The 13,730-nt window shown below is 49.0% G+C and overlaps 1 protein-coding gene across 1 annotated transcript; it reads right to left on the reverse strand.

Moving 5' to 3' along the window:
• Positions 1-3,586: 3,586 nt before the first annotated feature.
• Positions 3,587-12,751, reverse strand: LOC131279997 (pepsin F-like). The gene is made up of 9 exons (XM_058305374.1): positions 12,641-12,751; positions 11,417-11,564; positions 10,462-10,579; positions 10,255-10,373; positions 8,796-8,995; positions 7,782-7,907; positions 5,581-5,722; positions 5,386-5,484; positions 3,587-3,894 (listed from the first exon to the last, which is right to left on the reverse strand). The coding sequence occupies exons 1-9, from the start codon at positions 12,691-12,693 to the stop codon at positions 3,745-3,747; spliced, it is 1,155 nt and encodes a 384-aa protein (XP_058161357.1). The 5' UTR covers positions 12,694-12,751; the 3' UTR covers positions 3,587-3,744.
• Between the last annotated feature and the right edge of the window lie 979 nt (positions 12,752-13,730).

The following is a 13,730-nucleotide window of genomic DNA, read 5'->3' on the forward strand; positions in this document are numbered from 1 at the left end:
TTCTTGCCTCCATGGTTTCAGATGAGAAATCAGCACTTATTCTTATGGAGCTTCCCTTGTATGTGATGGTTTTCTTTTCTCTTGCTGCTTTTAGAATTTTCTCTTTGTCTTGAGCATTGGATAATTTTATAAGTATATGTCTTGGGGTGGGTCTGTTGGGGTTTATGATGTTTAGGGTGCGTTGTGCTTCCTGGATGTGTACATCCATCTCTCTCAGTAGATTTGGGAAGTTTTCAGTGATTATTTCCTGCAACAGCCCTTCTCTCCCCTTTCCCTTCTCTTCTCCTTCTGGGATGCCTATAATACGCATGTTTGTGCATTTTGCATTGCCATTCAGGTCCCTACGTCTTAGCTGGATTTTTTCTACCTTTTTATCGATCAATTCTACTATCTGTTTGATTTCTGATGTACTGTCTTCCACATCGCTAATTCTCTGCTCTGCCTCTTCTAATCTGCTGCTATTTGCTGCGAGTGTGTTTTTGGTTTCTTGAACTATGGTGTTCATTCCCATCATATCTGTTATCTTTTGTGTGTGTCTGCAATTTCCCCTCCAAGTGTTGTTTTCATGTTGTTAATCTCTTCCTTTACTTCATTAAATTTGTCGGTGATAAATGTTCTGAGATCTTTAATTGCTTGTGCGAAGTTCTGCTCCCCTTCCTGGTTTTTAGTTTGTTCATTGGATTCATCCATGTTTTCCTGATTAGTGCTTTGGTTTGTAGATTTTTGTTGCTGTCTGGTCATCATTTTATCTTGACGGGTTTAATGAGTTCTTTAGCTTCTTTGTCTAATCTTGGGGATTAATTAGCTGTTGTTTTTGCATAAGTGTTATATCTTCTCTTTGTCACTTTGTTCTTCTTATTCTAATTTGTTATTGCTGGCTGAGTTCACTTTGAAGGAAAGTATTATGGCCAGGGAAAGGCAATTGTGCAAGCAAGGAAAATGTGTAAAGCAGTATTGGTAATAAATGTTAACAGAGCAACAATATGAGATCTGGGAGGATAGATATTAGATTCATGTAAGTTGTGTAGAATTATAGCAGTAAGTAGAGTACCTATATGAGGTAGTTGACTGAATATGGGAAGACTATGGTATGAATTAAAAAGCTAGTGTTTTCATGAGAGAGGGAAAGAGAAAAGAAAGTCAATAGTTTCAAGAGTGGATAAAAGACAGAAAACAAAACAAAGGTATTAGTAATTAAGAGTTAGACAATTTGGGAATCAAAGAAAGGGAGGTGGAATATAGGAGAGACAGTAGATGATGGAGGATATCAAGATGTGGGGGAAAGGGGATAGTGTAGGTAGCCAAAATCAATTCACACAGAAATGAGGCAATGGAGAATTAGGACACCCAGCAAATGTGAGGTGTTTCCTGCAGCACCTATTGCATAATAAAATAAAATAAGAAGAAAATGAGGGACAAGAGAAAAGAGAGAAAAGAAAAAAGAGAGAAGAATGAAAGAAAGAAAAAGGGGGGGTGGGTAAAGAAAAGGGAGGGGAACAAGTAAGGATAAGAAAAGAAGATATAGAACACCAACAACAGCAACAACAAAAAACCCCTAAATAAATGAAAAGAAAAATACCTTGGGGGATACAATGGGAGAAAAGACTAGGAAATAATGCAATATTAGCAACCAGGCAATAAAAAATAAAAAATAAAAAATTAAAATTAAAATGAAAAAAAAAAAACGCAAACGTTGAGGGCTAGGACAATCAAGGACCTCAGATGGGCCTCAGGGCGTGGTGGATTCAGGGATGGAAAGTCTGTGATATTGCAGACTCCAGAGGTGTGATTCTCTGGGGTGTGGGCTACCAGGGTTTAGGGGACACAGACCTGGCAACCTCAAATCTGTTTAACAGGGATCCTGGGAGCACCGCAGTGCAACACAGCCTTCAGGGATCCCCACAGCTGGGTGCCAGCCCTATGGGCGAGGTCACATCCGCAAACTCTGACCCTATGTGTCCGAAACCCGCAATTCTTCCTCTCATTAGGGTCTCTTCTGTGGCTGTATCACCAATTCGACCTCAGGACACTTCCCACCCTGCAAGCCCCTAAAACAGCCAGTTGGGGTCGCCTCTATATTGCAGCTAATTTAAGGACGCTACAGATCCGCAGCCTGGCCTAGGGGGTGGGGCTCTAGCCGGAAGCTCTGTATCAGTGTCCGAAACCGAAAATCCCACACCTCGCAAAAGATTCCCCTACTGGGCTTCCAGACGCCTCCCGCCCTGCAATTCCCTGAAATAGCCTCCTGGTAACATCTCTTTACTGTGAGTGATTTAAGGCCACTGCAGATCAGCAGCCGGCCTTGGGGGCGGGGCTCTAGCCGGAAGCGCTATTATTCGTGTCAGAAATCAAAAATTCCCCGCCTCGCAAAAAACTGCCTGTCTCCCCAAATTGGTTTGCGAAGGCTTCCTGCCCTCTTAGCCCCATAATAGCCTGCTCAGGGCTTATGAATTCCCCTGTACCACAGAGCCTCCAGGAATCGCTGCCACAGTGCTGGTGCCGTGGTTCCCCCTGTCCCAGGGGGGAGCATCCCGCCCGCAGCCCCTAAGTCCGTGTAAGAGAGCCTCAATTTTATCTTTTACACAAATTTTCTCTGTTACCTTCCCACGAAATCAATGTCCACACACCTCCTGCCCTGCAAATCCTGAAACAACCTGGACCTGAAGAATTTCTAATGCTGCCCAGCTGCTTCTTTGCAGAAGAGACTATCAGGTGCACTCACTCAACCACCACCTTGCCCCGCCCCTCCTCCCTTGCTAATGTATTTAGTGTTTATTCCTTGTCTGCCTACTCCATCCCTGATATGTCTCCTTCCTGAGTATGGGAGACTGCCCCACACATTTTAAGGAATCCATAAATATTTGTTGAATGAATCATCTCTGACTGGGAACAATTATTCCTGAGGCTTAGAGAGGTGAAATGATTTTAAGTTGATGCCTCAGGGCCAGAATTGGAGAATAGCCCCTTCCTCCATATAGCCCACACCTTCAACCGCTCTTCTCCCAACCTCCTGCACAGACCCAGGGACAACACCAGAGCCTTTGATGGAGAGGACATAGTCTGCCATCAGGGGTCCCGCCATGTCTCTACCTTTTCCCACTTCCCTCCCACCCACAAGACCCTTAGCAGGCAGGAACTTCAGCTTTGCCCACCACTGAGCCCAGCACCTAGAGACTTGCTGATGGATTGGCCACTCACCCTAGGAGAGTTCCAAGGCTGAGTTCAAGTCCTACTTCCTGTCCCTGACAGGGCAAGCTTTGGAAAGCCCCTTTCTGCACCCTGTTTCTGCTGAGCATTCTGCAGAACTCAGCAAACATTTGCTGTAAATGGCCAGGTAGACACCGTTTTAGACTTCATAGTCTGCATTACATCTATCACAATTACTCTACTCTGCCACTGAGGCACAAAAGCAGCCACAGGCATAAGGTAAGTTCCTCCAATAACCTCTTCTTCCTTCCAAAGAAAGCCATTTCCATTTAAGCTAATCGGAGTGGAGTGTCTTTCCCTTTTTGTTCTAAGCTCTAGATTCTAGATTGCTCTCCATTCTGATATCATTCTCCCATCCAAAGAGACACAAATGTCAGTGTTGAACCATTGCAAAAAACACTTTAATCACAAGTGAGAATCAAGCTTTGCAGAGCCCCACTGTGCAGGAATCACCAGAATGAGTGTGCTTGTGTGTACATGTGTGTATGTGTGTGTATTTGGGAGGGGCCTGCGTGTGTGTTGGAGAAGCCCCAGCATTTACACAGCGGGAGCCAGCCCGATCCTTTTGTTTTCCAGATCATAAACAGAAAAATACAGCTTCAGGAAGACGTTGCCCAGGATCCACACCTTCTGACTGGTAAAGGCGGTGTTCTGGAACAAGTTGCTGTAGCAGATGTTCCTATGTGACTGGAAAAAACAGAAACCCTCACTGGTCAGCCTGATCACTCACCTGCCACTGCATGCCCCACCTTTCAAAATGCAGAACTGGGGGCATTTCAGCAACATGCTCTCCCAGGTTAAGCCTTCCTTTGCTGTGTGCCAACTGGCTCTCTGCAGCAGCTGCAGAACTGGGGTGCATCCTCCCCTCCCCAGGACCAGGGAAGTCCTTGTAACTACCACCCACCTGAAGGCTGTTTCCTTCCTCTTTGTTCAGGCTGTTCCCTCAGCAACAAGTGCCCCAGATTCTCCCCTGCAGCCACTCGTCCTTTTGGCCTGAGCTCTGGCAGCCTCTTCCCAGCAGCCTCTTCCCAGCAGCCCAGGCTCCCCCACTCAGTGAGTCCAGGCTGCTCAGCTGACTTTCCTGGTGCCCCCTGGCACTGGAGCTCCCTAAGCCTGCAGGCCTCATGCTGTCCTGCCCTGGCTGCCAATTGTCCTTCCCTGGGCCACTGTGTCACAAGCTCCCTGTGGGGAGCCCGGTGTAGACCAGCACCCAATCCAAGCAGGCCTCCCCTGTGCCTTCTTGAGGAGGGGAGCATTGGCCCCACTATTTCAAGATCACAATCATTTAACTTCTCTCTCTCAAAGCCTTCTTTTAACCCACCCTGCTTCGGATGGGAAACTGGTCTTAGGGAGCATCAACTATGTGCCAGGTGCTCTGTGGTCACTGTCCATCCACTCAGGGAGGGGATGCTCCCCATTTCACAGAGGAGGAAACAGGTTAACACTGTAAGCTTACTTATGAGTATGATGACCGTAGAAGCTATCCTTCAGTTCAGAACAATTTTGAGATAGAAGGGGCACTCTTAAAACTTATGGTGGGGGAGCAGATATGGCTCAAGCCACTGACTGCATGCTTCCCACCCGAGAGGTCCTGGGTTCAGTGCCCAGTGCCTCCTGAAAAAAGAAAGACAAACAACCAGCAAACAGAAGGAAAAAAAACATTCAGGGGAGCCTGTGTGGCTCAGTTGTTGAGCACCAGCGTCCTGCATATGAGGTCCCAATGCCTGGCCCTGGTACCTCAAAATAGTAATAATAATAATAATAATAATAATAATAAAATAAACAATTTGAAATGAGTTAAAAAAGTTATGGTGGAACAGCATTCAGGGACTATTCCCAGCCAACCATACCTGTCATTATTCCTCAAGCCCATTTCAGGGAAGCTGTAGCTACTTTCCATATTCATGGATCTGAGATTCCTGATTGAACTGGTTGTATGTTGGGAGTAGTAGCCCTTAGGGTCTCTCTTCCTGTTATAGCTACACTAGACCCAGAATGGGGTATTGGCTCAGAATTTAGCTAAGGAAGATGATTGTCCCAGCCCAGCCCAGCCAGGTGGGCTTGGCAGTGTCTACAATGGCATGACTCGACCAAGTGGTGCCTCCACATCACAGCTGTAGTGCAACCATTCCAGCAAGTCCTAGCATTGGAGGACCAGCCCCTTTTTCTGCCCCTCACCCGGAAGACGTAGGCACTGGCTGGCACTGGGTAGTCGACACCATTGATGGTGAAGACGATGTCGGGCAGGATGCAGACGGTTCTACAGTTGAGGATGTACTGTCAGAGAAGGAGAAGGAGGGTGGGTAAAGTTTGGCCAGAGGATCCTTCTGCATGTGGAGATCCCCCAGGGTGACCTCTGGAATGACCCTGTACCTCGTCTTTGATGAGCCGAGCTCCAATGATCTTCTGGATGTTGAGGATGGATTTAGGTGGGCCTTGCAGCACAGAGGTCCCAGTGTCAAAGATGGCCTGGCAGCCACCCTGACAAGCAATCTGCACCCCATTCATGGAAATGCTGAGACGGGAAAAAACAGGGACCAGGGTCACTCTCCAGTCCCTCGGCTGCTCTTCCCCCCTGCTGCCTCCAGAAGAGTCCTTCTGCTCATGCCCCGTCCCTCTGATTCCCTTTGCTCTCGTAACACTGATGTTTGAGTGGCTTTCAGTTCTCCAAGCCAGCAAGCTCCTTTCTGCCTCAGGACCTTGGCAGATGCTGGTCTCCTGCCCCCACCCTCTTTGGCAAATTTCTCCTCACCTTCCAGGTTCCAGCTAAATTGTCATTTTTTCAGGGAAGTCGTTCCCCCAGAATAGATCAGGCTTCTCTTCATCTTTGTCCTACCTGCACTAGTGTCTAGTACATATCCACATGGTGATGAATTGTGTGGCTTGCTGATGCACATGCATCTTCCTCAGTTTATGGGGGGGGGTCGCTAAGAGCAGGTTGTATCCTCTATGTCTCCCTCTGGTGCCTAGCACATAGGACATGCTCAAGGTGTGCTTGTTCAATCAATGAATTAAAGAATTAATGAAGCAACATATCAAAACTTATGGAATGCTGCAAAAGCTACACTGAGAGGGAAATCCATAGGCATAAATTCATATATCAAAAAAGAAGAAAGTTAAAATCAAAGACCTAACTGCACACTTGGAAGAATTAGTGAAAAAACAAACAAACAAACAAACAAAAAAAAACCCAGAAACTAACCGCAAAGGAAGTAGAAAGAAAGAAAGAACAAAGATCAGAGCAGAACTAAATGAAGTAGAAAAGAAGAAAGCATTGGAAAACAAAACAAAACAAAGTCAAGAATTAATTAATAAATGTATTAGGGACAGCTGGAGATCAGTATACAGTGTGTGATGTTGGGACAACAGGCTGCTCTGGAAGAGGTGGTCTTAATATAACCTATGCATGAATTCAAACTTACCTAATTCTGTATGCAAATGTACCTAGTTTCTAGAAAGCCAATTAAGGCCTATAGCCTTTAAATATTCAGAAAGGATGTAAACTGAATGTGCATTAAAAGTTACATCCAGATGGAATGTGGGCGATACGTTAATTCAAGCTTACCTGGAATGTGGGAAGTATGATAATTTAAGCTTAGCAGGTATTCAAACGAACCCTTAAACCTCTACTGGCCCCACCCCGTGTGTCTTTCATATAAAAGTAACCTAAAACCCCTCCTCAGGGCTCAGCTTTTTGGACAGGAGACTGCCAGGCACGGCCATTCATAATAAATCTTCGTTCTCTGAGATTCCCAGGTCCTAGCCTTTAATACGTGATCACTGAATCCTCTCAGCTTCCACTACAGCCTCCCCAGCAGACCCCCAGCTCAGTGGAGCAGGGGGGATTGGCTTTCTGGGAGAGGCTAGGCAAGAGGCCTGAGCCCTGCCCAGGGAATGCCTGAGCTCACCCAAGGAGAAGGAGATGGGCACAGAAGCCTCCAAGGGGCATTTTAAGCATTGTCTGATGGTATCATGCAGAATCTGATCTATTATTTCCCCCTAATTCTCAGCCAATTCCCAGAAATCCCATTTCCTGATTCTGTCCTAGCTCTGGGATGGGAGGACAGTGTGTGTAAGGGGGTGTGTGTTTTATAGGTTTTGCTTTCAGATCTCCTGCACACTCCCCTGCTGGGTCTGGGTCTCTAATCTCTGAGGGATCAGTTTGTCCTGATTTGCCTATGAGATTTTCAAATATCTTTTCAGATGGGCAATGGGGAATTTGGTCTCCCACTCACACTGCTGTCTGGGCTGGTAGAATGGCCCTGGAACCCCTTCTCACCTGCACTTCTGGGTCTTCAGACCACACTTCCCACCCACCTTGACCTCCTCTGCACTGCTGGAGCCTCTTTCCTGCAGGCTTCAGCTTTCCCAGGACCGAGGGGCTCATGTTTCCCTTCTCTTAGCACTTCATGCTCAGGCTGGTGAACCCTGGGCAGGGGTTCTGGAGAGATCAGGAAACCCCAGGCAGAGCATGTGTGTGCATGTCTAATTGTGTTTGTCTGTGACCCTGAATATGTGTCTTTGACTCTTGGTGTGTAGAACATCTTGTGGCAGGAAGGAGAGCGGGGGCTCACCTGTCCAGGACCACCTCCCAGTAGAAAGGCCTGCTCACGGGCACCCAGTGGAGCTCCCCACTGTAGCAGGAGGGGTCCACCCCACCGAGCATCAGCACGCTGTTGTTCTTGTTCTCACTGGAGGGGCTGGGGGAGAAAGGCTCGTGGTGAGAGGAAAGCCGCGGCAGTGTCTCAGGAGCAGCTGCACACCCGGCGCTGCTCCGGGGGCTTGGCTGTTCTTGCTCACGCCCTCTGCACGCACTCACACGCCTGTGCAGAGGCAGCAGGACAACCCCATTTGAGGGATGGGGAAAGGGAGGGAACGAGAGGGAGAGCAGAGCCGGGAGGGGAGTTGGTCTTCAGACCCCAGGAGAGCACAAGTGCAGGGTCACAGAGTTGGGAATTGAACTAGGCCCCCGGAACCCCCAGCCCCAACCACTCTCCTCCCAGGGCTCCTACACAGACCCATGGGCTCCACCACAGCCTTGCTGGGGAGGACACAGTCTCCCTTTGAATTGCTTCTCCCCAATCCCCTTGTCCCCCCACACCCTCAGCAGGGACTTTAGCTTGTCCTGCCACCTAGCTCAGTGCCTGGAGACTTGCTGATGGATTGACTGCCCACCGTGGGGACAATCCCTAGGGCCGAGTTTAGGTCCTACCCCTCCCAGTCCTGATGGGCCAGCTTAGCCACACCCCTCTCTGTGCCTTTTTTCCACTGAGCCTCTTATAGAGCTCAGCAAACGTTTGCTGCAAAAGTCCAGGTAGACACCACTGTAGGCTTTGAGCCTGCATCAGCTCTATCGCAAATACTCCTCTCTGCCACTGAGGCGCCAAAGCAACCTCGGACAGTGGGCAAGTGAACAATCCTGACCACACTCACAAGCTTTTTTTTTAGCCCTCAGGCCATAGATTTGACGAACCCTGGATTCGACTCTTTTTAAGGAAACTTCTGGATCAGGTAGATTATAGTATTTCATGCAACTGGAAATGGCATAGCGCCAAGTTGGAGAAAGAGCTGCTCTAGCACAGCCATACCTGCCCAGGTAGATGGCAAAGAGGTTCTTAGGAAGGACGCCCTGTGCCCTCAGGTTTTGAAGGATGGTTGGCCCCTGGGGCTCGCCAAGTTCGGGGAAGCTCAGTCCCAGGATGCCGTCAAATTCCGCGTGCTCCAAGTACTTGCCAAGCTCCCTGATGCTCAGGCCCATTGATTGGGAGGGGATGACAAGGCCGCTGACCTGTGGGCAGGAGGGTCTTTCAGTGGAAGTTGGGGAGGCGGGGCTGGGGCTGGCTGGGGGGGGGGCAGGGCACCAGGAGAGGGAGGGCCGCCGGAGGAGCCTCAGGTGAGCCCCAGGCTGCCCCTCAGGTCCCCGAACACACACTGAAAGGAATGTGGCTGCCCCCTGCAGATTCAACCTAGGCCTGCACCCCCCGCCCTTTCAGTCCTGGTTCCCAGGCCTCAAGCTCTTGTTACAGGGGGTGAGAGGGAGACTGAGCACCCAAAGGGTCCGCCTGAGAGCAAAGAGAGGAGGGGGCAGGCTCTGCTAGGTTTTGGCGTCACTATGATCTGATGACATTAGAGCTCATAGCAACCAGGTTTCTTAGGAAAGCTCCCCCCAAGGGAACATGCTTTTGTACACGTGTTCATGAGTTTAGAAAAAGAGATTATGACTAAGTGGAAACCCTCCAGAAAAAGAGTCAGGGCCGGGCTTGCCCCCCTCTCTCTCCCTGTTCCCAGGCACTCAGGATGTGGAATTAGGAACCCCTTAGGTTGTGGGGAACTCTCATGTGTCTGTGAATCCCTGAATATGTATGCAAGAGTGTGCCTGTGTGTGTCTGTACATGGGCACATTTGTGTAGGTGGCAGCTCATAGTCTCTATTACTTTCTCCAAGACCTTAGGGTCTCCAGAGGTAATGTCCATTATCTCGACTACCCATGTGGGGGATGCTCTGCTTTCCAGGCCCCTGTATCTGAAGCCCTCGGCTGGCCCCAGAAACCCCAGTGCAGTTCTGCCCTCTCCTGACAGCACCCCGCTCCTGTGTGAGTCCAGAGTCACAGCCCAGCTGTGTGTCCTTGGGCAAAGCAAACCCCTCCTCTGTTCCTCTCCCTCACCTGTGAAATGCTTCTAATAATCATGCCTGCCCAAGCCTGGGTTGTTAGGAGAATGGAACAATGAACACAGCAAAGCTTTGGGCCAATGCCTGGCGTAGCCAGGACACGTAAAGGGAAGAGGTGCACCGTCCTTTCCCAGGTCCCTGCGACATAGGCTTCTCCCAGGGACCTCCAACCTGATGGTCCTACTTTCCAGGTTATCCCTCCTGGAGGAGCCCGTGAGTAGCCGGGAGCGCTATCTGCCAGGGAGGAACACAGACCCACCCTGTGGCACGCGGCTGCTTGGGAATGGGGAAAATGGGAACCCCAGCTGACCCCACCCAGGGTCGCGTTAGCAGCCGTCGGCTCCCAGGGCCTTCCTCAGCCTCTGTTCTCCGTGTTACCTGGACAACGTCATGGCCGACAACTCCCAGCACATTCCCGCTGAGATACTCGTGGTACGTGAGTTGATGGGAGTACTGGTAGGTGGAGGAAAGGTCTGGGTCGAAGGCGTTGCTGTTGGCTGCAGACAGAGGCGGGCGTGAGGGGAGCTGCTCAGGGCAGACACGGGTGGGGGAGGGCTGGGCGCGTGGGGGAGGCCAGGCGCTCACCGCAGGCGGAGGTGTTGCAGAAGACGGAGGTCACCCACAAGTGGTTGGAGCCGGTGTCAAAGAGGACGTCTAACTCCTGAGGCGGTGTACCAATGCCAATGGTGACTACAAACACCAGCTGCCATACCGGAAGGGGAGTTAGGACAGGCCTTCCCACCCTGACAGCACTGCTTCCCGTGTGCTGCGTCAGCGGGTGCCCCGACGTCTCCGGCTCACTCTCTAGCTGCCCCACGCTCCTCAAGCCTGTGCCTTCATTTGAAAACTCCTACAGTCTCCAAAATCCTCCTTTTCCAGCCTTAGCTCAAGTCCCTCTTCCTCCAACCAGCTCTCCTGGGTCACCCTGGGCTCCTGGGCTCTTTCCTTCTTCCAAACAATGCATGTAATACCAATACCAGGCAGTAGTCCCTTTTTGGCATTCCTTTTCTCCTTGCCTGTCTCTGGCTGGGATATAAATTCTTTAATTAGGGATGAAAACTTTTGCTCTCAATATCAATAACCAGATTGTATGTTTATTATAACCTGGAACATCCTAAAGGCTCAATAGTTTTTATCGGTGTGAGTCTTGGGCCCCTAGAAGCTGAGCTTCCCACATCTAGGATATCAACTTGCTTTGCAGTCTCCTTTGTTGTTATTGGGTCAGGCAATGCTTACCCATCAATGAGGCTTTCTTAGCTCAGTGGTTCCTTTACCTTAGAAAGAATAAAGTCCCTCTAGTAAATCTCCATGTGGTTCAGAGGTGCATATCACTGTCACAGAAATGGGTGTCTACCTGTTACCTGGCTGATTCTGGTCCCGATCACCAGAGACCCATCATCAAGGTGACAGAGTCTTCTCCACTGGGGATAGGGTCCCTGTTGCCAAGGTCTCTGCTGGCAGGGGTCCCAGCCCTGAAATCCTGGGTCCCACCACCTGATATATCCCAGTACTTGATGGCAGCCCAAGGGGGTGCACGTACGTCCATGTATGTCCTCTGGGTCTCCGTGGACATTTCCTGGTCTGGGAGAGTGAATGCTATCCTGTTAGGATCCTTCTCCAGGAACTCTTGCAGCATTCCTTTTTCCTTGAAGCTCCCTCGTATGGATTTGACCTTCTTTAGAGGAATCCTTCAACCCAGTATTTGGGAGAGAAACAGAGAAAACACTATACATTGGAACAGGGCTGGGTAATTTCCAAACCATTTTACGAGTGTCCTCTTATTATCAGGACAGGCCCACCCAACACAGTGAACCTGGGCTTGAATCTGGATTCTGTTGCATCATCTTGGGCAAATAAGAAGTCCTTCCTCTGCCTCAGTTTACCCATCTGTAAAAATGTAATAATAAAACCCATTTCCCTGGAATGTTTTGAGTATTAAGTGACAATGCCCTGACACATAGCTGATCTCCACAATGACAGCCATTCCTGTTACTATGTCCTTTCTCTATCTTCCTCAAATCACTGTTGGGAAGGAAGGACAGTGGTGATCATTGTCCATCTTAACAGCAGAGGAATTTGAAATGCAGTTAACTTGGGATTTGGTTGTGATCACACAAGTTACTGGCAAAGCTGGGCCTGCAAGTAGATCTCCTTGTCTCTCTCCAGGCTCTAACCAGCAAAGGTGACTGAGGGAGGAAGCCAGGAAATGAGGAAACCCAAGAAGACCAAGATGGAGAATAAATTAGAGCAATGAAGGGGGAAGAGAAAGAAGAGAGACTACTAACAGAAGCAAACAGAGAGAGGCCTGCATGTACAAAGAAATGCAAAGATAAAGAGAGGCGAAGGAGAGAAGTGTAGGGACAGAGACGGAGACACAGAGATGCACACTGACACAAACAGTGGGCGAGAGCAGGGTGAAGACCTAGAAGCCAATGTGGGAGAAGCACTGCTCCTGAACAGCACCACACTTACAGCTGTATGGGTTTGGCACAGAACAATTTCAGGGAGCGCCATTCACTTAATAATGTGACTAGCACCCCCAGAGCTCTAACACTCTGTAGGCCTGCCCTAAGACCCCTGGGACCGCCCCCTGGGACCCTCTGTGCAATGGCAAGCTGCTTAGCACTAAATGAACACTGGAGCTTTAAGATGGACAGAAATGTCAGTGAGTTCATGATTTTCTCCACTCCCAGGTAATCTGGGGTTTTAGAAGGTAAGAAAGAGCCCAAAGGAGATCGATGCCTCTTGCTGTCCCCATACTTACTTGACGAAGCACTCTGAGAGGGCCACCAGCCCCAGGACCCAGAACCACCTCATGCTTCCTTCCTAAGCTCAAGCACTCAGAAAGAGTGGGAGTGCAGCATGCAGTGGCCCTGGAGAGCTGCTCCTTATATACTCTCTGACTAAGCCCCATCATCCCCCTGGGCACTACGTAAAGCTTCCTGATAAGATCTTCCCCGCCCTAGCAGTGTTCAGAAAAGGACCTAGAAAATTCTCAGAGCTTTCTACTGCAATGTCTTTCTTTGGGTGTGTCTTAAAAAAATAGAAGGAAACCACATAGTAAAAGAAAGTGGGGAGACAAATATCTCTGCTAACAATGAGATAAAAATAGCATCTGGGGCACCATGCTTGTGGCAGTCAATTTCCCCTTCAAATGACTTGGGCTATGGTGCCTTGTTTAATGAGCACTGAAACAGGCCTACTTGTCAACTGAGGGTATTTGGTTGATGGGATCTGCCTCTGTAACCAGTTGCATGCGTCTCAACCAACAAGGGAGGTTGCCCTCAGCTGATGGGCAATCTCCTGCAATGACCTGGTGGTCTTAAAATGTAGAATTGACAATTTTAGAGGTCAGAAAAAGACTTTTTGTTTCAACTTCAAAATTGACTTTTGCTGGAATTTCTCATTAGGAATTAACTGAAGGACTTTTAATCCCCTGACATGAGTTTCTAGCTGGCTGCCTGCCTTACAACATTCAGACTTGCCAGCAGTCATGAGTCAATTTCTTGCCCTCAATCTCTGAATACCTATCATTTTGGTTCCATTTCTCTGAGAAACACTGAATAGTACATTGCTTTACATTCATGATCACACTCAGTCTTCCCAGAGGCTCTGCGAGGTGGGTAATGCTATCTACATCTGAGAGGGAGGAGAAGCCAAATTGCAGAGTGGAGACTTTTGGGGCAGCCAATAGTCATGAGTGGAGTAGGTTCTGGGATGGGGCATGTCAGGAACTCAGGTTGCCAGTCAGGCACTTGTGTTGTCCATTGGCTTCTGATATCTAAGGTACTATTGTATTACAGTTTAAAAATTTTAACCTTGGAATGGTTTTGATGCATGCATTCAGAAGATAT

This window comes from Dasypus novemcinctus, chromosome 10, assembly GCF_030445035.2.
Source record: "Dasypus novemcinctus isolate mDasNov1 chromosome 10, mDasNov1.1.hap2, whole genome shotgun sequence".
Classification (NCBI taxonomy): Eukaryota; Metazoa; Chordata; class Mammalia; order Cingulata; family Dasypodidae; genus Dasypus; species Dasypus novemcinctus.

Excerpts from the sequence above, each read along its gene's own strand:
- LOC131279997 (XM_058305374.1), bottom strand. The coding sequence starts at position 12,693 with ATGAGGTGGTTCTGGGTCCTGGGGCTGGTGGCCCTCTCAGAGTGCTTC. Across the intron at positions 10,374-10,461 it reads CTGCAACACCTCCGCCTGCG|CCAACAGCAACGCCTTCGAC; the intron begins GTGAGCGCCTGG and ends CTCTGTCTGCAG. Across the intron at positions 7,908-8,795 it reads TTTGCCATCTACCTGGGCAG|CCCCTCCAGTGAGAACAAGA; the intron begins GTATGGCTGTGC and ends TTTCTCCCCCAG.